Source organism: Pongo abelii, chromosome 11 (genome assembly GCF_028885655.2).
Source record: "Pongo abelii isolate AG06213 chromosome 11, NHGRI_mPonAbe1-v2.0_pri, whole genome shotgun sequence".
Classification (NCBI taxonomy): Eukaryota; Metazoa; Chordata; class Mammalia; order Primates; family Hominidae; genus Pongo; species Pongo abelii.
In genome coordinates this window covers 81,849,817-81,872,491 of record NC_071996.2, presented here as the reverse complement: position 1 = coordinate 81,872,491, position 22,675 = coordinate 81,849,817, and the positions used below count along the sequence as shown (strand labels likewise).

General features: G+C 36.2%; 1 protein-coding gene across 3 annotated transcripts in view; it reads left to right on the top strand.

The window, feature by feature from the left end:
- SESTD1 (SEC14 and spectrin domain containing 1) overlaps positions 1–22,675 on the top strand; it is a 151,536-nt gene that overhangs the window by 26,028 nt on the left and 102,833 nt on the right. The window contains exon 2 of one of the 3 annotated variants that reach the window (XM_024243509.3): positions 5,043–5,146. The exons of the other annotated variants lie outside the window; for them this stretch is intronic. Within the exon in view, the coding sequence (XP_024099277.1) occupies positions 5,055–5,146 (92 nt within the window). The 5' untranslated portion in view covers positions 5,043–5,054. The remainder of the gene's footprint in view (positions 1–5,042; positions 5,147–22,675) is intronic. 3 annotated transcript variants of the gene reach the window in all.

The window sequence follows — 22,675 nt, the reverse complement described above, 5'->3', positions numbered from 1 at the left end:
CAAAAGGAAGAAAACATTTTGTGGCAATAATTAAATTTCTGTAGACAATATGAAATAACAGAATTCAGGATTATTCTCTCAAAGATTTAAAAAAATTCTCTATTCATTTTTTTAAAAGGTGGTTGCAGGAACAGTACAGAACGTATAGCATCCTATATAATCCATTGATACTGTAGAATTTTTTGTTGAATTAATAGTCTTAATCTCACTTCGAGTGTTTACTTTTTGTCAGATAGTAAGATACATAGTTGGCACAAATATAGATAATAAAGAATTTACTGCTACAGCAGAGAAATCAAACATTAGTCGTGATTAGTAAATGAGACACTCTTGAATTTCTTATGATAAAACTGGTGTAAACATTTGGCATGTAAATAGTTAATGTATTTAATTTAAGAGACTGACAGACTTTTAGTTTCTAATAATAAAAGCAGTTAGGGATAAGGAAACAAGGGCAAGGCAGAGGAAGAAAAGAAGGAGAAAAGAGGTCAGTTAATAAAGAACATAGAGAAAAAATAGACTCAAAGATAAGAATTCAATTAACTTTGTGACAACAAAGGCGAAATTTCCTCTGAGGAAGAAGAAATTAGGTGCTCTAGTTCATTATTTATTTTAGGGCCATATACTCAATTTGGTTCATTGTATTATGACTCTAAAGCACAGAAAGAATTATAAAATGACACTGACCTTTTTCCCTACACATAGTAATTTATTGAGCAGTAAGTTTCTAGTTTCTTACAGAAACTGGCATGACTGAGGGGACTACTTTAAAGGAGCTAATGCTTCATATTAGGTTAATCTCTAGGAATGGTAGTAAGAACGTTATTAGATAATTGTCAAAGTATTTGTCAAATTTTGTTTTCCTAAATGTATATGCTGTAACTTTTATTTAATATGTATTTTTATGGAATCTAAGAATTTTGAAGAAATTTGATCATGTCAGGATTTCTAAGGCCATGAGAAGGCGTTAATTTTATTATGCCAAGAGTTTTCTGTGGACTTATTAGTATGATTGTACAGTTGATCCTTGAACAACAGGTTTGAACCAGATGGGTTCACTTTATGTGGCTTTTCTTCTATATCTGTCACCTCTGAGACAGCAGGGCCAGCCTGTCCTCTTCCTCCACTTTCTCAACTGACTCAATGTAAAGACAACAAGGATGATGACATTTTTGATGATCCACTTCCAGTTAATGAATAGTAAATATATGTTCTCTTTTTTTGATTTTCTTAATAACATTTTATTTTCTCTAGCTTTATTGTAAGAATATCGTATATAATACATATAACATACAAAATATGTGTTAATCGGTTTTATGTTATTGGTAAGGCTCTGGTCAGCAGTAGGCTCTTAGTAGCTGAGTTTTTGGGGAGTCTAAAGTTATATGTGGATTTTTGACTATGTGGAGGGCAGGTGCCCATAACCCCTGTATTGCTCAAAGGTCAACTTACAATTAATACTTCCAGTTTCATTTCCAAATTTGTATGCCATGACTGGATCTCCGTTATTCTGGCAAGAGATAAAGATACTGACTCCCATGGACTCTTGTCTCTGATGAGCAGGGGTGGGGCAAGTCTCTGTACTCAAACATTGAGGGCAGATTTTGAAGTTACCCTTTATGCTTCTATATTTGGCATATGTGTCATATTACAAGTTTGGAAAATGAGCTTACTAACAGAAGAGACCGTGGAAAAAAATCACTTTCCTTATTTCAAAAGAAAATAAATCTTTTTAAAAATTAGCCCTTAAAATTATCTCCAAACTTAGCCATTTGTCTTATGTTCACTGACAGTATGCTTGGGACTTGTAGGGAAGGGACACACACACAATGGTAAATAAAAACTGGCTCAGTGCCTGACTTTGTAAAGCACATGTTTTTAATAGATGCTAAATTTTATGCCTGGAAATGTAGGCTATGATAGAAATGTGGGAAGGGCCAGGTAAACAAGGATCAAATCACGCCAAGTCCCCCAAAAAGTCTAACACAAAGTGAACATCAGAAGGTCATCGGAAAAACCAGGAGAGTGGGGTATTAAAACACAAGAAGACAGGAAAAGCAGTGCTAATTTCTGTAGGTATGGTTATGGATATTTGTGTGTCATGGTATTTTTTTTTCACAGAAGCTTTTGTATAGATTATCATGTCTTTAGTGATTTAAGGATCTCTGTTTTAGGATTAGAAAATAATTTCATTTGTCCCTGTAATAATGTAAATTATTAGAAAATAATTTCATTTGTCCCTTAGAAAGGAGGGCAAGTGTAACATTTGCAGTGTTTTCTTTTAAACATTTTTCTGATAGAAGATTATGTAATCAGTTTGGTTTTAGATCAAGAAAATAAGATTAAGACCTAATTAGATATTTTTATAGACTTGATTTTAAATCAGGAATTACTGCTTTTAAAACACTTTGACCAAAAAGATGATCCTTGTCATTAAATATTACCAAGTAAAACTACTTGGTAAAATATGGTTTTATATTATTCTATTTACATACATTTATTTTGGTCCCAACTCATGATTGTAAAGCCTGTGAAGCACAAAGTGTTCTGAATCATCAAACTATAGCAAATAAAAATAAAAAAAGAAAAAACTACATCAGATTTTTTTTCAAACATGAGTGTAAAATAATTAAGTCTAGGACTTGTTCTTACATATTAAATTACAAGTAAGAGCACGGGTCATCTCCTCTATTTAAATATTTTTCAGACTGAAATTTATTTTTTCATTTTCTTAGATTTTACTTGTCAACATACAGATTGAGGCTTTCTTAATATCTACCCTTTGCTATATGCTCAGGTAATGTGTATGTATACGTACATATAATTTTTAAAAATTACTTTTTAGAGACAGGATCTCTCTGTGTTGCCCAGGTTAGAGTGCAGTGGCACAATTGTAGCTCATTGTAACCTTAAACTCCTGGGCTCAGGTGGTCCTCCCATCTCAGCCTCCCAAGTAGCTAGGGCTGTAGACATGCACTACCATGCCCAGCTTTTTTTTTTTTTTTTTTTTTTTTTTTTTTTTTAAGAGATGAGGTCTCACTGTGTTGCCCAGGCTGGTCTTGAATTCTTGGGGTCAAGCAGTCCTCCTGCCTCAGCTTCCCAAAGTGCTGGGATTATGGGTGTGAGCCACCACACCTGGCTACATATAATTACTTATTGTAATAAATGCTATTTGAGTTCATATTATATCTTAAGTAATTCTACAAGTAAAAATGACATGGTTCCTTCTGTCAGTGAGCTCTTGTTAGAAGGGGAGATAGATAATGATGAATAATAATCGTAATAGAGTGGATGGTAAATGGTAGCACTGAGGAGGGAGAGAATGTGTACTCATCCTCACCTTGAGTGTTGCGTCAGGGAAGGTTTCATGGAGAAGGTGAATCTAAGATAGGGTTAAAGCATGAGTAGGAATTTCATGGACAAAGGATTGTGGTAATGATATTTCAGCGAAGATGACATCATAGGCCAGGGCTCAAACCATGAAACAGTATTGCAAGTTCAGAGAGTTGCACTTGGTTTCTTGCTAATGAGAAAAACATGAAGTGGAGAGAGAGGCAGGAGGATGATCTGGAAAAGACTTAAGTCTTGTAAAAGAATTGGCTGTGGAGTACCATTTGGGATTTTCAAATGGAGTGAAAGAATTAATTTTGCAAGTGGGTAAAGGCGGGTGAGTCTGGAGTCAGGAAATGTTTCCGAGGTAATACCGTAATTGAGGCAATAGTGCTGTTGAGAAGAGGGTAGAATCAGCAGGCTACGTGCCATTGTTATGTAGAGAGTACAGGAAAAGAATAACTTGAGGGTTTTCTTAAGTGTTTGCCTTTGGTTTTTATAATACGTATGTGGGTTTGGACATATATTGAGAAATAACGTAGAAGAGCGTGTCACATACGACTGTAATTTTACCTAAATTTATTTTATTTTGAAATAATTTCAGACTTATAGAAAAATTGCAAAGATAATTCAAAGAATTACTGTATAGGTTTCACTCCACATTCTCCTAATATTAACTTTTTACCATATTTGGTTTCATGTTTTCATGAGACAGTATTTGTTTCTGAACTATTTGGGAGTAATTTGGAGACATTATGCCCCTTAGCCCCTAAATACTTATGTCCCTTTATTCCTAAGTATGTCTCCCTAAATAAGGATTTTTTAAAAATATATAACCACAATATAATCGTCAATATCAGGAAGTTAACATTGATGCAGTACTCTATAGACTTTATTTAAATTTTGCAGTATTTCCTAATTTCCTTTTAAGTAAAAGAGAAACTGTTTCCCCTGGTATAGGTTCCAGTTCAGGATTATATGTGTTACTTTTGGTTTTTCATGTCTCTTTAGGGTCCTTAATACAGAACACTTCCTCAGTCTTCCTTTGTGTTTCATAATATGACTTTTTTTTTTTTTTTTTTAAAGAGATGAGATCTCACTATGTTGCCCAGGCTGGCCTTGAACTCCTGGCCTCAAGAATCCTCCCACCTCAGCCTTCCAAAGTGCTGGGATTACAGACAAAAGCCACTGTGCCCAGCTGATAAACGACATTTTTAAAGAATTCCAGTCAGTTATTTTTTAGAAATATTTTTGCCGTTTGAGTTTGTCTGCTATTTCCTCATGATTAGATTCAGGTTATGCATTTCTGGCTGGAATACTACAGAAGAGATGTGTCTTCAGAATCTCTTGTCAGGACACCCATACTATTGTTTTGTTCCTTTACTGGTGATGTATACTTGTACTATTTTTAGTAGAGACGGGATTTCACCATGTTGGCCAGGCTGGTCTCAAACTCCTGACCCCAAGTGATCTACCCGCCTTAGCCCCACAAAGTGCTGGGATTGCAGGTGTGAGCCACTGCGTCCAGCCTGAGCCTTTTCTTATATTCTGGCAACAAGTGTTTCAGAGTCATCTTGTACTTACCTTATCCAGCCTTGAAATCTGTCGTATTTTCAAGCAGCCCTAATTCTTTTTAGTGCGAATGTTATTTGGAAATCAAGATCTGGGCACTCATGTTACTGAGAGATGTCTATTTATTTATTTGTTTAAAGGGATTTGCTTACATGATCATGGAGGCTGATAAGTCTAATCTGCAGAGTCAGCAAGCAGGCTGGAGACCCAGAGAGAGCCGATGTTCTAGTTTGAAGGCCATCAGGTAGGAAGAGCTGATGTTGTGGAAGAGCTGATGTTGTAAATGAAGTCTGAAGGCAGTCCTGCTGGAGGAATGCCTCCTACTGAGAGTCAAGTCTTTTTGTTCTGCTCATGCTTTCAACTGATTTGATGAGGCCCACCTACATTATGGAGGGCAAACTGATTTACTCTTCCAGTTAAAATGTAAATCTTATCCAGAACACCCTTACAGAAAACAAGAAAATGTTTAACCAGATATCTGGACACACTGTGGCCCAGTCAAGTCAACACCTGGAATTACTGAAATTAACCATCAGAGCCCTCCAAGTGGACAGAGCCAGGGCATACACACACACATGCACACACGCCAGGCTATGTGCACACACACACGCACACATGCATGCGTGCATGTATCCCTGTATCTATCTCTGTATAAAAACTATGAATATGCTGGATGTGGTGGCTCATGCCTGTAATCCCAGCACTTTCAGATGCTGAGGCAGGTGGAGTAGTTGAGGTCAAGAGTTTGAGTCCAGCCTGGCCAACATGGTGAAACCCCGTCTCTACTAAAAATACAAAAATTAGCTGGGCACTGTGATATGCGCCTCTAACCCCAGCTACTTGGGAGACTGAGGCAGGAGAATTGCTTGAACCCAGGAGGCAGAGGTTGCCGTGAGCTGAGATCCTGCCACTGTACTCCAGCCTGGGTGACAGAGCGAGACTCCATCTTAAAAAACAAAAACAAAAGCAAAAAAAAAAACTATGAAGACATATTCCTGTGCCAGCCATCATTACCGGTTTCATTCTAGCCTCCTGCACTTTCCGTATTTGTAACTACCTTTAACAATAGGAAGTCTGGTTTCTGTTGTTCACAGTATACTTACTTATTTGCTCAATCTTAGAATATACAAAAAGTAATTTAGAATTGCTAATCCTTAACACTGTAAAAAGCAAACCCACTTACTGGAACTCAGTGTTTACTTACAGTTCTCTTTTGTTTACGTCCTGAGAATATGTAGTAAAAATACTGTGTTCAAAAGTTACTTTGGTGGTTAGGTTTTCCTTTCTTCCTAAATTTTCCCTGAGTCATTTGAAATACCAATAGAGACATTTGTTTTGTTTGATTTCCATCTTAGAATGTTTTTCCTTTCTCATCTTTGTGGATCTCCATATTTCTTTGAGTATATTAAGCATTAACATGGTTCCAAAAGTCAGAACCATACAGAAAGCTATACACAGAAAAGTGTTGATCATACCTCCCATCTTTTCTACCACTTCTCCATCCCTTATCCTCTGCTTCCTAGGCGATTACCCTGATTAGTTTCTCATGTATATAGTTCTTTTGGTTCTCTGTATACAAAATGGACAGATAAATGTATATCTTCTTTCCTATACAAAAAGTAGAATGCTGCATATATTCTTCTGTATTTTGTTTTTCCCACTTAACAGTATATACTGGATATCTATATTTTATAATGATATAGAGATCTCTTTATTAATTTTTAGAGCTGCATAGTACTCCATTGTGTGGATCTACAGCTTGTTTATTCAATCACTTTCCCATTTGTGGACATTCAGGTTATTTCTGATTGTATTTTCCAATTATAAATAACACTGCAATAAATAATCTTTGTAATACGTGTTTTTATATTGTTGAAATGTATCTTCTCCCTTGTCGCTTCTTATTTTGAATTTGTGATTTCTCCTTTTTTTTTTTTTTTTTCTGGATTAACCTTGTTCATTTACTTAAAAAAATTCCAGGATTTTGATTTATGATACGATTTTTAAAATTCTCCATCCAGCTGATTTATTTTGTCTTTATTATTTCTAGTCTCTGTTTTCTCTTAGTTTAGTTTGTTCTTTTTGAATTATGAATTTACTATTGATATAAATGTTCAAGGCTACAGATTTTCCTCTGTTCAGGTTATTAAATGTATAATTTTGTATCTTTTTTTGGAAAATGTATAATTTTGAGGTAGAATGCCATTTTTGTTTTTGATTTTGTTAATATCTAGTTTTGTTAGAATTATGATCAGAGTGTTTGCATTATTACTACTTCATAAAATATACTGTTGCTTTTTAAATTACCTAATATGTGTGCACTTTTTTTGGTCAATATTGATGTCCGTTTGAGAAGGAGATACAGTTTTTATTATCAGGGTATGTAGTTTTCAGTTAAGTTTATAAGTGTTTTCAGTCTTACATATTATTAAAGTTATGTTCCTATGTCTGTACATCCCTGTAGTTTCTGCTTTTTAAAAGTAGTTGCTATGTGATGATAGGCATACACAATGGTTATATCTTCATTGTGAATTGCAGCTTCTAATGTTAAACAGTGTTTCTCTGTGTCATATTTAAGGCTTTTTGACTTGAGTCTTTAGTATCAAGATCATTACTCTTGCTTCCTTACTGTTTCTATTTGCTTTGTATGCCTTTGCTTATCTCTTTTGTAAAATTTTTTTTAATTTTTTTTTTAAGCTTTTTGGTCTATACTGTTTTAGGTTATCTCTTGAATAAGCATTTATTAGGTATTTTTTTATGGCCAAATGAAAAAATTTTTAATGACTTATGTTTGATTTCAACTCTTATGTTATAAATACTATGTACATTGTTCTATTTTTCTTTATTTCTCTGTGATGTGCTTTCTTTGCCTTTTCATCTTTCAATTTTTTTTTTTTGGATATTTAGGCTTTGCTGTTTGTTGTTGTAGCAGCTACTTGTGTGTTTATGCCTTTTTTAAATGTCCTCATTTCTTTGTTTTCTTATTTAAGTTTATACTATCTATTATGTTAGTTTTTAATGGTGTCCTATAATTCTTATCTATTGCTATTTCAACAAAAGTTTATTATACATTTTTCTTTTTCTCTTTTTCCATTTTTTTCAGTTGCATTATGTCTGTTTCATCCTCAATCCTTAATTGCAACTTCGTTTTGCTCTTAGATCTACAATTAAATATATTAAAATTTCACCACCAGTTCTTTTGCTGAAGTTTACCTATTGGTTAGATATAGCTCAGCTTTTAGTGGATTTCTTAAGAAGAACTCATGGTGACCACAATTTTCCCTGAGTTCCTGCATATTAAAAATTGTTCTCCTGTAGTAGCCTTAATATTGGTAGTACAGGTTGGGTGGAAATAAGTCCTTGGTTCACACTTTCCCTTTTTATAATGTGACCTTGCTTTCTATATGTTTTGTTGTTCTGAGAAGTCTGATGCCAGTCTTAATTTTCTTGCCCCGGTAAGTTGCTTGAATCTTTTGTTTGGAATTCTTGGATCTTTTCCTTCTCATATTTTTAAAGTCTAATAGTTTTACTGTAATATATCTTAGAATTGATTTTAACAGGTCAATTTTCCTTGCTACATTAGGGGATTCTCTTAATATGTAGAATCAGATTTTTTTTTGTTTCTGCAAATTTTTTTTTGGATTATAGTTTTAAATATTCTGTTCTAATATTTTCTTTTTCTTCTGCAGGGGCTTCAGTTACTCATAATTATACCTTCTTTGTTTAGCTTCCATTTTACCAACTGTTCCTGTGATTATTTTTTTTACCTCATTATCTCATTTTTATTCTCTTCATTCTTTTCCTGTTTTCCTCAGTGCCTTTTATTAAGGTTTTAGTTTACTCTATTTTTGAGCAGGAATTTAGTCCTCACCTTTTCTCTTATTTATTTATTTTTGCCCATTCTATTTTTAGGTTTACATTTCTGATTTATGATGGTTTTCATACTCCTAAATGCTTGTTTAAAGAGGTACAATTCAGGCCGGGCGCAGTGGCTCATGTCTGTAATGCCAGAACTTTGGGAGGCTGAGGTGGGCAGATGGCTTGAGCCCAGGGGTTTGAGACCAGCCTGGGCAACATGACAAAACTCATTCTCTACAAAAAATACAAAAATTAGCCGGATATGGTAGTGTGTGCCTGTAGCCCCAGCTACTGGGGAGGGGTGAGGTGGGAGGATCACTTGAGAGCCCAGGAGGTGGAGGTTGGGGTGAGCTGAGATCGCGCTACCGCATTCCACCCTGGGTGACAGAGTGAGACCCTGTCTCAAAAAAAAAAAAAAAGAAAAAAAAAGATACAATTCAGTTTGGAATATTTATTAAAATCTTCTACTTTGTTGTTGGTTTTTTTGGGGGGTGCTTTTCATTAGCTTAATTGTCCTAATGTTATTTTTTATTTTAGAAATTTTATATAGATGAAGATTGCAGCAACTCTGTGTGACTATGAGCAGGGCTGTTGTTTTTTAGGGGGTTTTATGAGATTACTAATTCAAGAATGTCCTCCTCTGTCAGTGTAGCACAGTATGGTTTGTTTGTTGGATGGCTTTTTTTCACCTTTTGAGGGAGAGGATTTTGTGTTTCTCAAGTAGGGGGGTGTGTGTGTGTGTGTGTGTGTATTTGAGTATATATATATATATATGTTCTTACAAAATCTTAAATTTCTGTATATAAGAACCTTACAGAATCTGAAACTTTCTTTTTAGTTTCTTTTTTCATCATCTAATTTCCAAAAACACACATTCTTTTGTTTTTACCACCATCCTTGCTTGTATTAGTCAAGGCTCTCCAGAGAAATAGAAACAAAAGGATGGAGACTTACATAGATACATATCTAAATACATATGTATATCTATATCTAGAATGAGATTTTTTTGTAAGAAACTGGCTCATGTAATCACGGAGGCTGAGAAGTCCCACCATCTGCAAACTGGAGACCTGGGAAGACCTATGGTGTAAATTCCAGTCAGCCTGAAGGCCTGAGGACTAGGAGCAACAATGGTGTAAGTTCCAGCCCAAGGATAGGAGAAAACTGATGTATCAAGCCGTAAGGCAGATAGAGAGAATTCAGCCTTTCTCCCTCCTTTTGTTCTGTTTGGCCTCTTAACAAGTTGAATGATGCTCACTTTCCAATTGCTTTACCTATTCCACAAATTCAAATGCTCGTCTTTTCCATAAACACTGTAATGGACATAACCAGACATAATGTTTAACCAGATATTTGGGCATCTCATGGCCCAGTCAAGTTAACACATGAAATTTATCATCACACCTTTGATGCATGACCTTATCAAGACTACCTTCTTGAATCCTCCCTGCACTTTTAAATCCCTTCCCTATAATTTTCTCTCATCTATGGGTGGTCTTCTTGAGGATTTTTTCACTTAGGCTGGGCTTTCTTTTTCTGTGGATGATTTTAGTTTAATTTTAGGCTTTCTGTCCTCACCTCCAGCCCCCTTTTCTTTTTGCAAAATTTTTCTTCCCCTAGATCTATCTGTCCTCTCTGTAATGGGTTAGGGGAAGAGCTTGAGTAATATCTCCACTAGAATGGAGTTTATGTTTTCTACTTTACATAATTTGAAGTTAGTCTGTCTTGTATTAAAAGTGTGAAATTTGTATGGTTTTATTTGTTCTTCTTGTTAGTCTTTTTAGCTTTTGAAGGTTATATTGGAGGATTTGGATTTACATGGCCACTAATACCTTGATTAACCCATGAGTTATGAAACTTCATTTCAGTTGATAATTTTTTCCCTACTGAAACCAGAGTAGGTTACTTAGTGTGTCCGTATAATGCCAACGGCCTGGGTTGGCATTCAAGATGAAGCCTGTGTGCTTTCCTGATGTAGGATGAGTCCCTGGTTCTACAGTATGTGCCTTCATTAAAGACAGACCCCATTCCCACCACAGGCTTGTATCTTAAGGCAAAGTCATTGCAACATCTTTTCTGCCACTGCATTTGCAAACCCTAAGATGGAACTCCTTTCACCTTCCATTACACACATGGACATATTTGTTAAAAAGGAGATATATAACTCCCCAAAATGTAAAACGTGTAATCGAGGTAAGAGGTATAATATTCAGGCCAGGAGTAGTGTTGAGAAACTTCCTCATCTGCAACACACAGACATGCACACATGCGTGCACAGACACAGACACATACACCGGTGACATATTTGATGTCTGTCATGTTATAGAGGCCACCTGGTAACACACTAAATGACACTATACTTACACAGTGTGAGGGTCTGGGGACTATACATAGATTATTGTCACAGTGATTGATAGATGGTAGATTCCTATGAGGGGAGGGATCATAAGGAGGCTGTTCAGGAAGGATGATTGTCTCACTTCTAGCTCTTTAAGCAGTGAGACCAATGTGAGTGGGCTTAAGCTAAAAGGGGGATTTAATGGAATAATTTTGGCATATCACCCCATACCAAATGGCAGCCAGGTCCTCTTAAGGTAGTGAAGCCAGGGTGAATGGTATAGTAACTTGCTTAAGGTCACACACCTAATAAGCGGCAGAGTTCAGATTTGATCCCAGTTCAGCCTGGTGCTAGCCTTAATCATGACACCCTGCTGCCTCTGCTCATTTTCCCCCCAAAATTTCTAGTAATGTCAAGAGCTCCACAGGCAGTGCAGAAGTCATTGAAAACCAGGAAGTGCTACTTCGGTGCCTCCTACCTAAGCTTTGTACTAAAAGCAGTGACACTTTAAGAAAGCTCTTTTAACCTTAAATCATTTTTTGTAAAGGAAACAATTATCATAGTTCCTTATTTTTAAATATTAGATTTTGTGTTGTGCTTTTTCTTTCAAAAAATACTATTTGTTCAAATAGCTGTTTTAGAGTATAGTGATAGTGGGTGGCAAAAATTTTGTTACTTCAATTCTTAGAAATACTTGCTAGCAAAAACTCTTTATTTTTGACTGTCCAGAGGAATCCCAAAATTTTCTCTGTGCTGCTTTTGTGGATGGTATCAGATAATCTGCCAAGTGAGAGGTTAGTGGCAGTCAGGAGCCATCTAAATATTTTGAGAATGTACTAGGAACTGAAAAGGTTTCATAGATACTAAAGTGAGAAAGTGAGGTGGGGGGTAATAGTGAATATTGTAATAAAAGTTAAGATGTAATTTTATAAAATGGAAACATCTGCATGTTAAATAGTGACTTTTTCCAAGTTTTGAAATATAGGTAATGAAAACTCACTTAGGCTGTAAAAGTAGTAAAGTCAAATAAGCCATTTCTGAAGCCAGAAGTTGGAGTTGACTCAGCATAAAGAAGGCTTTATAAAGTGCCCCTCTTCATTCATGATCCTAATGGGCCAGGTCTCAAAGTGTTTCAGTAAATGTCCCTGAACTATGTAATTTAATATTCTGCTCAAAGTAAATAATGCTCTATTCATAGTTCTTTGGCAAGTTTAAAATTATCTAAGCTTGTTTTCTCCTTCCTTTTTCTCCTGCTTCCTCTGTATTCTGCTAAGTGGCACCTAACTGAGAAAGCTGGCAGGATCATTATTCAACAAATATTTATTGCACATTGGCTATCTGCCAGGCGCTGTACTAGGCAAACAAATAGACACATTCAAATGACATAGCCAACATCTATTTTAGATTTCAGAAATAACTATTTTGGTTTTATTGACTATATATGTAAAATAGATTGTTATTAAATTTGGGTATGCTCTTTAGTGTTAATATGCATCATGCTCAAAATCTTTGGAATCTGTTTCTTTTCTGAGTCAAACAATATGACATTTATTACTAACCTGGAGATCTGCCTGGTCTTCTGACCAACCACTTCTACGCACATATCAGCGTGAGTGGATATTGTGGACATAAATTGTTGTTTTTCATAGTAATTTAATCACTTAACAAAAAGTATAATAATGGTGATAGTGATAGTGAGAAGGAGACTGCTGGGAAAATGACTGCGGTCACAAAAGTAAGAAAGGCCTAACAAGACAAGGAATAAATGTCTCCATTGCCAACAGAGTGGCAGAAGTTGGAGTTCTGCCGGCATGCCTGCCTGCCTCTTTCTATCTTACGGCTGCTGCAGTGATCAGAATTGGTCTCCTGTCTTCTCAGCAGTCTTAAATGGGGTCCAGATTCTCAGATTTTTCCCCACACTGGACTTTAGAATATGTTGGTGAATACGAGAATATTTTAAGAGTATGTGTAGCCTATTTTCTGCCTTCCCTTGAGATTTTGAAATAAAAATATTGCTAAAATGAAAAATTGTTTTAAGAATTATAGCTCCCTGTTAATACATTTTTGATATGTTTAAGGATTTAGTTTTCCTAAATTTTTATGGACCTTTTCAAACATACAAAAACATAGGGAATAATAAAAGGTACCACTGTTTACCCATCATCCATTTTTAACAATTATCAATAAGTGGCCAATCCTGTTTTATGCATATTCTTCCTTCTCCATTATTGAAGCAAATCTTAATGGTATGGTCTGAATGTCCCCCACAATTTATGTGTTGAAACTTAGTTCCAACTGTGGTTGCATCAAGAGGTATATAGCCTTTGGGAGGTGATTAAGTCAGAAGGGCTATGCTCTCGTGAATGGGACTAGCACTCTTATAAAAGGACTCAAGATTGAAGGGAATGCTCTCTTGCTCTCCCACTTTTCTGTCACATGAAGACACAGCATTTGTACCCTTTTTGCCCTCCCATCTTTCTGCCATGTAAAGACACCTAGACGATACCATCTATGAGGAACAGGGCTTCACCAGGCACTGAACCTGGTGGTGCCTTGATCATGGACTTCTTAACTTCCAGAATTGTGAGAAGTAAATTTCTATCATTTATAAATTACCCAGTCTCAGGTTTTTTTGTTACAGTAGCATGAACAGATTAAAATACCCAGTTATATTTCATTAAAGTATATGTCATTTAAAATATAAAGATCTCTTTTTAAAAAATATAACCTTAATGTCATATCTTCAAAAAAATGAATAATTATATTTGAGGGATGTCAAAGACTTTTATTATTTATATTACAGTAAAGGTTACTACATTAATTACCACGAGCATGAGAATTAACCTAACTTAGAGCTTAAGAGTAGGGCTTCTGTAGGAGATACAGGAAAAAAACCCTAAGTTGTTTTTTTCATCTCTGACACAGTCAACATAGAACGCTTCACTTCTGGTCACCAAAATGTGTGGAAATTTTCCCCCACCAGCAACCAGTCAATTTGCCAGCTGACACCAACTGGGTATCCTGTAATTTAACTCAATTCTAACACTGCCTACCTGGAGACAGCATCAGATCCCTCAGGTTAAGGGTGAGTCCCACAAGACTACCCCCCTACTTCAGATACTGATCGCAAGCCCCAGGTTGTGACCTGTGTTACTGACTGACTGGCTATAAATTGGGGTTCCCGTGACCCTCTCCTCAGTTTTGATTTGCTAGGATGGCTCACAGAACTCAGGGAAACATGTACATTTACCCATTTATTACAGAGGATATTACAAAGCATACAGATGAACAGCCACATGGAAGAGATACACAGGACAAGGTGTATGGGAAGGGGCATAGAGCTTCTATGACCTCTGGTCGACATTCCACCCCCCAGAAACCTCCATGTGTTCAACAATATGGAAGATCCCTGAATCCAGTCCTGTAGGGTTTTTGTGGAGGTTCCATTATATAAGCATGAGTGATTACATCATTGGCCATTGGTGATCAACACAACCTTCAGCTCTTCTTTCCTTCTCAGAGTTAGTGGGGGTAGGGGGAGGTTGGACTGAAAGTTCCAACTCTTTATTCACAGGGTTGATTTCCCTGGCAACCAGCCCCCATCCTTCAAAAGAGCCTTCAGCAATCAGTCATTTCATTAGCATACAAAAGACACTTAGCACTTTAGAGATTGCAAGAGTTGTATGAGCTTTGTGCCAAGAATCAGGAGCAGAGACAAAACATAGAGTATATTTCTTATGTCACAATATTGTATCCTTGGACTTAGCCTTAGGTTTAAATGCCAATTTTGCTGCATAACGTTGGGCAGGTTAACCTCTCTCCATCTCACTAGGCCGCTGTTTCCTCTGCTGTTAAATGGTGACAGTAATAGTTTTAACTAAGTAGGATAGTTGTGAGTTATAAATGAAACAATGCACAGAAAGCGATTAGGATCATGTTTATATGTAAAACATGCTCAATAATGTTAGCATTATTGTTATTGGGAGGTGTGAGGAAATACACATAATTTGAGATCCCATTTTTTAGATTAGGCCATGTTTCAAAGTGATTTGTGTTTAATCATGCTCTTCAGAGTTTATTTTTAGGGAATACAAAATAATATTGTTTTAATCTATAGGCACATTTATCCTTTTCTCAAAAGCAAATTTGATTTGTTTTAAAACATGTAATAGCATTGAAAGGAATAAATTTAACCTTTACTCAAACCTTGGATGTCTTTATGTGTGTTGATGTGAAAACTTTGAGATACCCTAAGATATAAGACCTTTATAATTTTCCCTTGAGATTAAAAATGAAATGCAAATCTTAGTTCCTTTTGTAGTTCCAATATAGAGTAATAGATGGTTTGAGCAATCTATGAACATAAATGTTATCAACAATACTGCTTATACTCTCCTTTCTTCCCTTCATTTAATCCATTTAGTCTTTTATTGTCATTGTTTTATACCATCCAGAATGTACAATGTTGGAAGAAATTTGTCTTTGCAAAACTGAAGTTTCTCATAGCAATATGTTCTGATTATAGTACCAGTTGGGGATAAATTGCTTACCATATGCAGTTCATTTTACAGACTTTCTAGAGAATATTGCTTACTTTTTTTTTTTTAGTTTTTATATCTCAATAAAGTGTACATCATTTTCATCCAGATTGTCCTGATTTACCAAGTTGTTTATTTTTTAAATTATTTTTGATGGCTTTACTAAGGTGAAATTTACGTATCATGAATTTCACCCATTTTAATTATACAGATTGATTTTTAGTAGATTTCAGAGCTGTGCAGCCATTACCACAATTTAATTTTACAGTATTTCCACCACCCCAAAAAGAAACTTACTGTCTATTACCAGTCACTCTCCATACCCACCCCAGCCCTAGGCAACCACTGGCCTACTACTTTCTTTCTTTTTGGATTTGCCTATTCTGAATATTTTTTACACAAAAGGAATCATACAATATATGTTTGTGTCTGGCTTTTTTCACTTAGTATGTTTTCTAAGTTTGTCCTCGTTATATCGTATATCAGCGTTTTCATTCATTTGTATTGCCTAATGGTATCCTATTATATGGATGTGTCATGTTGTGTTTATCCATATAGAATTGATGGACATTTGGGTTGCTTTCATGTCTTGGCTGTTATATGAACAGTGTTGCTGTGAACATTCGTGTACAAGTCTTTGTGTGGATATATTTTTTATTTAAAAAAATTAATGAATAGAATAATAGTTATCTGCTATTTATGTGTTTTTAATTTTGATTTTATTATGTGACAATGTAATATAGTGGAGAGAAGCACTGGACAGAGTTGCAGGAGCCTAGGTTTCACAGGCTACTTTCTTGTTTTGTGGCCTTAGGATGGCAAATCTGTGTCTCCAGATTTTAGTTTCCTTATCTACAACATGGAAAGGTTAGACTAAATGATCTCTCACGATTTATAAATCTGTTAATTTCTATATTATTTTGAGCAAATTACTTCTCTGTGCCTCATCTTTTTCTGAAAACATTGGGTTATTAATAGAATCATATATAAATATTAATATGAGGATGAAAGAATATTCTTGGAATATAAAAAAGTATCAGGATAAGGCTGGGACTGTTATTTTTCTGGATCAAGAATGCCTTAGTGGGAATGCTTTCACTGTGGCCTCAGTGGAGTTACTGGTAGTAAACTGGTAAACCAGTAATTAGTGGAGGAAGGAAGAGTTAGCTGCTAGTAATAAATGCCATTTATTGGGTGCTTATCCTGAATATACTAAACTATATATATACAAATTTGCTCACTTAAGTCCCAGTCCTATGAGTTAGGTTCAGTGATTTGCTCATAAAAGAAATTAAAGGAATTGCCAAAACCACATAGCTAGTAAGTGGCTGGCTGGGAGTCACACCCTGGCTCCAAGGCCATGTTTTTTGCCACTGCACTAAACTTTGTTTCAGGGAGAACAACCTCTTTGGAACAGAATCCCATAGTAGAGAGATCTTTGGTGGGGGAAGTCTTTTTTTGGGAAAGATAGCTAATATTGCTTACAGTCCTTATGAGAGAGAAAAGAAATGGTCACTCTATAAATACTTGGTTTTCCATGTGTCCTATGTTTGTTCCAAAATGACATTTTAGTAATTGAACAAGTTTAATAGTTGACCAGATTGAAAATTTGCAGAATGTTCTATTGTTTCAATAGTTTTACTACAAAAAATACAATGTATGTTGTTTTTTGTTTTTTAATTTTTTTTTTGAGACGGCGTCTAACTCCGTCACCCAGGCTGGACTACAGTAGCACAATCATGGCTCACTGCAGCCTTGACCTTCTGGGCTCAAGGGATCCTCTCACCTCAGACTCCTGAGTAGCTGGGCCCACACAGGTGCACACCACCATGCCTGGCTAATTTTTTTATTTTTTGTGGCGATGGGGTCACACTATGTTGCCCAGGCTGGTCTCAAACTCCTAGGCTCCTACAGTCCTCTCACCTTGGTCTTCCAAAGTGCTGAGATTCCAGGCATGAGCCACCATGCCTGGGGCAATATTTTTTTTTTTTTTTCCGAAACAGTCTTGCTCTGTCACCCAGGCTGGAGTGCAGTGGCACAATCTTGGCTCACTCTAACCTCTGCCTCTGCCTCCCGGGTTCAAACGATTCTCCTGCCTCAGCCTCCTGAGTAGCTGGGGTTACAGGCATGCACCTCCACGCCTGGCTAATTTTTGTATTTTTAGTAGAGATGGGGTTTCACTATGTTGGCCAGGCTGGTCTTGAACGCCTCACCTCAGGTGATCCACTGCCTCGGCCTCCCAAAGTGCTAGGATTACAGGTGTGAGCCACTGCACCCGGCCCCATTTTTTTTTTTTTTTAATGGGACTTTCACTCTGATGAAAGCAACTTGTACATCTCACTGGCTTTTTTCTGCCTTGGTAACACTATTATAATTACCATTTTAAAGCAATATTCCATTTTTTAAGTTAACTTAAAACTTTTTTCACCTTTTTTAAAAACTATTTTTCCATTTCCTCCCCTCCCCAATGTAGTGTTTGGTACATACCAAATATTTACATTGTACAGACAAAAAAATTTAGTGCCAAAATCTCAATTCATGATACAGGTATATTATTTCATTTGAACAAAAGTATTATTTTATCTATTTGTGGTATTGAACATATAAACATTTGGGCACTAAAAATTAATTTGTTATGCCAATTATGTGGAATTAGGGGCCCCGTAATACATCTGAACCTCTGTTCCAAATGCATTTAAATCTTATATATCTGGAATATTACATTTAGTCTTAACTCAATGGAAGACATGTGTGTTTTTAACCAAGGAGAGAGGAAGAACACTTCTTTCTAGGAGGAAGATTGGGAGAGATTGAGGTTTTGTAATGACCCAGAGAAATTCTGAGTTGAAGAAGAGGAGAGGAAACACCTACAGTAGGTGAAGAGGGGTTGGAATCTGGAAATTAGATGCTGGAATTTGTGAAGTTATTGTGGCTGTATCCACTTCCTCCTCTGGTGGTGGAAGGAGACCTCACCCAGCTAGGTGAATTTAGTGGACACATGCATGCCTTGGAAAAGGAAAAGGAAATGGTTCAGGTTTCTAGAGCTCAACACAAGGCTTAGATGCAGAAAATGTACGGGTAGAGAGCTCATCTAAGGGAACTGTGGCAGTAGATAATGAGGTCCTAGCCATAGGGGATACTCTAAAGCTGGGGTTCCAGGAATATCTTGACCCTCCTGGAATTCCACAAGTGTGATTTGCTTCTCTAGTGCAATGTTCCTTTTTCCTTTTGCTGCTCCTATTTTGGTGAAGAAGCAGTCAAACTAAGGATTTATCTGTAAATTAAGAAGAGCCAAGGATTTTAAAAATTGTTCATATATTAATATGAAAGTTAGTTAAGGAACTTTAAATCTGGACCTTCAAAAATGGAGGTTTGCAGTTGATAAGGGTTTGGTAGAATGGCTAGACGGGTGGAGAAGGGACAGAGTGAGGAGGATGGTCTAGGGGTAGTGACTTATATTGTAGTTTTTGAAAAGGGTTTTTAAGTGGTGGGCTGTCATTACCATTTTCAGTAGACTTTTGAATTTTAAATATAGTATAGGACTTTTAATGGTCCACTAGACTTCTTAACGTAGATTTTTTTGTCTCTTAAGGTGCATTAGCAGTAGTTTTATAGAAAACTTGAAATCTCAGAGGCTTTCTTTTCCTTTCTTCTTTTCTCCATTTCTTACTGAATAAACTAGTTCTTTATTCATATGGTAAAAATGATATTATTCGGTGAAACTTTAACTTTCAAATTAATTTAGAGGAGTTACACTTTTGGATAAATCTGTATTTTGGTGAAAGCCCTTTTAAAAAATAACTTTCATTTTAGGTCTACTCAAAGGATTGTTGTTCTTTCCTCTACAACTGTCAGTATTGTTGCAAAACCAGATTAGTAATCATGCACTGGCACCTGCAATAACACAAAAATTACATAAAATTTCCATTGTTGACTTGCTTCACCAATTTATTGTCCTAAAGTTGAATAATGTTTATTTCTGTATAATTTTACATATGGATATGTGGAGTGATAGAGCACTGAGTACCTGTGTGTGTTAATTTCTAAAATTGCTCTTACTTTGTAACAACAGTTGAAAATATTTCTAATCTCAACTTAAGGATAGTTATAACTATAGTATTTCTTCTGGAAATACAAGGCCAAAGAGCCTGCATTCTAATTTTGTTCATTGCCATTTTGTGTCTACGTGATATAGACTTATTAGAGATGATTTAGTTACCCCTACGCTAGCTATCCCAATGGGTTTTCACTGGTTGTTAAGAAATGCTCCTTGAAGAATTTAACTGAATTTTCCAAATAAACTGGTTGATTTATATTTATTGAGGGAGGAGTTCTAGTGTACCCACTCACATCATCAATTACAGTCTCTCATAAAGTGCAGTTTGCCCAGTCTTGATTAAAAGGCCTGCAATTCTGTTTTCTGCTGCTGAATACATCCTCTGCCGCCCTCTAATGGCAGCTCATTGATGGCACCCACTGATGTCCATCCTAACCACCAAGAACTTGCTGTTCTTGGCATCCAGCAACTTACGTAGCTGCGGGATCTTGGGTGGCTCTCCCAGTAGATAGACAGCTGGTGGGAGCTCCTTTGAAGGAAAAGCATGCACATGTGAATCCTGTGATTTCCCTTCAAGGTGTTGGCATTCAGGTAGTTGTGACAATGTTAGGATTCTTAGAGTGTTTTGCTTTACCATTTGTTCATTTTATTGTTCATTTATCCATTAATTCATCAGATGTTTGGGAATGCCGGAAATGTCCACCACCTGGACTTCTGTCAGTCTGTTAGGTTCTAAGTATAGATTTGTTGAGTGAGCAAATAAATACAAAAATAAATGACGTGGTCTCTGCCCTTGGGGAGACAAAATACAAACTTAAATACGCCTTGGTTGCCTTTATTTTCCTCTTTAAATCTCCACAATATTGGGAAAGATAGTTAAACTAGGAAATGGATACAAATATCCATGGAAACCTAGTCTCCCTGTATTTCTAGTTCTCAGAATTCATTGTCCCTAACTGTAGAAGGGCTTTGTTCTAAGAAGTACTTATTTTGCACCTAGAAATGATATTAGTTTTTTTGGTGCTTCTTGCTTTTGGTTGAAGGTAACACAAAATCATGGTTGCATTTTCCTTTATATTTACCAGTCTCTAAGGCACTTAATTTGTCATAAACTCTGGCTTTTTGCTTCTTTTATATTTAATGAACCATGACTTAAAATGGGTGCTGCTTTAAATGACCATATAAATAGGGTAAGTGCAGTGCTGTGTATTTTTTTTGTTACAAATGTCGTGAATTCCTTAATTCTTTCATTTCTTAGCCTGCTTTACAAGACAAGTTTTTTATTTTCCTTTCTACTCTTCATTATTTCATATTAGGTAAATGTCTGTCATTGGCTTCATTCCTTGTTTGAGAGTATAATCCACTCAGATATATTTAGGTCAGATATCCCATTGTAGAAGAATGTGGACTAGTATGTTTATGTTATTTTTTAAATTTATTTTTAAGTTATACTTCAAGTTCTAGGGTACATGTGCACAACGTGCAGGTTTGTTACGTAGGTATACATGTGCCATATTGGTTTGCTGCACCCATCAACTCATCATTTACATTAGGTATTTCTCCTAATGCTATCCCTCCCCCAGCCCCGCAACCCCCAACAGGCCCCAGTGTGTGATGTTCCCCGCCCTGTGTCCAAGTGTTCTCATTGTTCAGTTCCCACCTATGAGTGAGAATATGTGGTATTTGGTTTTCTGTCCTTGTGATAGTTTGCTGAGAATGATGGTTTCCAGCTTCATCTATGTTTCTGCAAAGGACATGAACTCATCCTTTTTTATGGCTGCATAGTATTCCATGGTGTATATGTGCCACATTTTCTTAATCCAGTCTATCATTGATGGACATTTGGGTTGGTTCCAGGTCTTTGCTATTGTGAATAGTGCCGCAGTAAACATACGTGGGCATGTGTCTTTATAGTACCATGATTTATAATCCTTTGGGTATATAACCAGGATATAATAGGATCACTGGGTCAAATGGTATTTCTAGTTCTAGATCCTTGAGGAATCACCACACTGTCTTCCACAATGGTTAAACTAATTTACACTCCCACCAACAGTGTAAAACCATTCTTATTTTTCCGCATCCTCTCCATCGTGTTTTTCCTGATTTTCAATAATCGCCATTCTAACTGGCGTGAGATGGTATCTCACTGTGGTTTTGATTTGCATTTGTCTGATGGCCAGTGATGATGAGAATTTTTTCATGTGTCTGTTGGCTGCGTAAATGTCTTCTTTTGAGAAGTGTCTGTTTATATCCTTTGCCCACTTCTTGATGGGGTTGTTTTTTTCTTGTAAATTTGTTTAAGTTCTTTGTAGATTCTGGATATTAGCCCTTTGTCAGATGGGTAGATTGCAGAAATTGCCTCCCATTCTGTAGGTTGCCTGTTCACTTTGATGGTAGTTTCTTTTGCCGTGCAGAAGCTCTTTAGTTTAATTAGATCCCATTTGTCAATTTTGGCTTTTGTTGCCATTGCTTTTGGTGTTTTAGTCATGAAGTCTTTGCCCATGCCTATGTACTGAATGGTATTGCCTAGGTTTTCTTCTAGGGTTTTTATGGTTTTAGGTCTAACGTTTAAGTCTTTAATCCATCTTGAATTAATTTTTATATAAGGTTTAAGGAAGGGATCCAGTTTCAGCTTTCAACATATGGCTAGCCAGTTTTCCCAGCACCGTTTATTAAATAGGGAATCCTTTCCCCATTTCTTGTTTTTGTCAAGTTTGTCAAAGATCAGATGGTTGTAGATGTGTGGTGTTATTTCTGAGGGCTGTGTTCTGTTCCATTGGTCTATATGTCTGTTTTGGTACCAGTACCATGCTGTTTTGGTTACTGTAGCCTTGTAGTATAGTTTGAAGTCTGGTAACATGATGCCTACAGCCTTGTTCTTTTTGCGTAGGATTGTCTTGGCAATGTGGGCTCTTTTTTGGTTCCATATGAACTTTAAAGTAGTTTTTTCCAATTCTGTGAAGAAAGTCACTGGTAGCT